Source organism: Sinocyclocheilus rhinocerous, unplaced genomic scaffold (genome assembly GCF_001515625.1).
Source record: "Sinocyclocheilus rhinocerous isolate Xijiao unplaced genomic scaffold, SAMN03320098_v1.1 scaffold786, whole genome shotgun sequence".
Lineage (NCBI taxonomy): Eukaryota > Metazoa > Chordata > Actinopteri > Cypriniformes > Cyprinidae > Sinocyclocheilus > Sinocyclocheilus rhinocerous.
The window spans coordinates 33,404-35,447 of record NW_015661881.1 but is presented as its reverse complement, the minus strand read 5'-3'; the positions used below and the strand labels follow the sequence as shown (position 1 = coordinate 35,447).

Sequence of the window (2,044 nt, the reverse complement as noted above, 5' to 3'; positions counted from 1 at the left end):
AACCAGGCTATATCACAATTTATGATGGGTAATTACGTAAGTTCCGTGAAAAGCATTAGCTTTGTTGTTTTGCTAATACTTCAAAATGAACCTGTGAATGTCTGTGGGTGAGCACGTCTTCGCCATTCAAACTAAATGAGCACACTTTTTCATTGTATAATGCCGTCTTATTGCTCTTCTTCCTAGTAGGTGCATTTTAAAAATGTTTTCCCGATGAATCCTGGACTCCTGCTCAAAATGATAAATTAACATAAGGACAGCTAAAAAAAAATTTTTTAAATCCAACAGCCCGCAAAGCTGTTGTCGTTCCATCCTGACGGATGACAGCCGTGACAGCTAAGTGAAATCCCAGAAAATAAACTGTGGAAGTTTGACCAATTAGACAACAGTTTACTCGCGCGTGACTTGTATTAACAAATTTGGTCCGTTTAGAAACTTTGCCGTGTGAAAGCGAACCGCACCAAGAATAAAAAGCAACATTGTAATAATTTTAATCCCTGTTTCGGAACAAAGCAATCGATCTACAGGTGTGAAAGCACCCTAAAACTAAACCTCAATAAAGCTTCTTGAACCTCAGTTTCAATACACTGCACTCTCAATTACTAAAAACAAGCAAAAAAACGAGGTCTTCCTGACATATTGTATATGCAAAAGACAGAATGTTTTCTAGAATGCAAGTAAGAGCAAATATTAAATGTGCTAGCAAATGCAACCAGATAAACTAAAACATTAGGGCCAGAAACATACTCTGGAAGTACGCAGATATATGCAGTTTTGCATTATGAACTGCATTTTGACTTTTCCCTAATGCAACAATGTGACATTGAGTTGCGTTGCTAAAATTAATACTTTTATTCAGCAAGGGAGCATTAAATTAAAGGGAGCACAAAAATAACAGTAAGGACATAAAATGTTACAAAACATATTATATTTCAAATAAAAATGCATCATGGTCTCAACAAAACATATTAATGTTTTCAACACTGATAATAATAAGAAACATTTCTTGAGCAGCAAATAAGAAAGATTTCTGAAGGATCATGTGGCACTGAAGACTGAAGTAATTATGCTGAAAATTCAGCTTTGCATTACAGGAGTAAATTACATTTTAAAACGTAATGAAATAAAAAAAATGTAAAAATATTTCACAATATTACAGTTTTTACTGTATTCTTGATCAAATAAAGGTAGCCTTGGTGAACATCAGACTTCTTTCACAAACTTTCAAAAAATACAAATCTTACCGACCCCAAACTTTTGAATGGTACTGTATATTTTGTGACAAATTCATTTTAATTTATTAACAGTAAAAAGTCACAAAATGGCATTTTGATGATATTTGTGTTCCTATAACTCACCGCCACTGACGTGGACCTCATAGAGGGAGTATTTGGGAGAAGACAGCATCCTCATATCCGGTCTGAACTTTTCCGCCAGCGTCTCGATCACATCCTGCGTGGTCGCCGTGCTGGACACTCGGATACACTTTGTGGCAAAGTTCCCCGCCACTCGATCCTGGAAGTAAAAACGCATCACGCCATGGAACTCCAAGTCCTGAAAGAAGAAAATGAATATAACAATCAGTGCATGCCATTTCGGTCCATTTTATTTTCCTATTTCATTCCACATTCCCCTTCAAGCACGTTTAAAGAGCAACTACATCATGCAGAGTCACCATAAGGCTGCCGCAAAAGTTCATCTCTACCCCATCTGCAGTTTACGATTAAATCTAGCAGGAGGCTACATCTGTACCATCTCTGTTGTGTGAAAAAACGAGCAGCTCTGTGTGGCAACATTAAACCCGTAACCTGCAGTGGAGGCTGATATTTGAGCTGGCCAAGCAGGATGTATCTGGGACGAGAGGACAGCAGCCTTAGGACAACAGCGAAGACATGCTTGAAGAAACCTTTGTGTGTGTATAATAGAGGAGCAGGCGTATCAGCATTCACTGATATTGTCTGATTATACCACAGCAATATGAGCATCAAGAACGTTTTATACTCATCTTGATGAGCTGTAATAGCACACCACAGATACACAACTC

General features: G+C 37.7%; 1 protein-coding gene across 1 annotated transcript in view; it reads right to left on the bottom strand.

Annotated features, from left to right (window-relative positions):
- Positions 1–1,550, bottom strand: part of LOC107726731 (afadin-like) — a 73,823-nt gene extending 72,273 nt beyond the window's left edge. The window contains exon 1 of the mRNA XM_016536421.1: positions 1,359–1,550. Within this exon, the coding sequence (XP_016391907.1) occupies positions 1,359–1,533 (175 nt within the window). The 5' untranslated portion in view covers positions 1,534–1,550. The remainder of the gene's footprint in view (positions 1–1,358) is intronic.
- Positions 1,551–2,044: the final 494 nt, after the last annotated feature.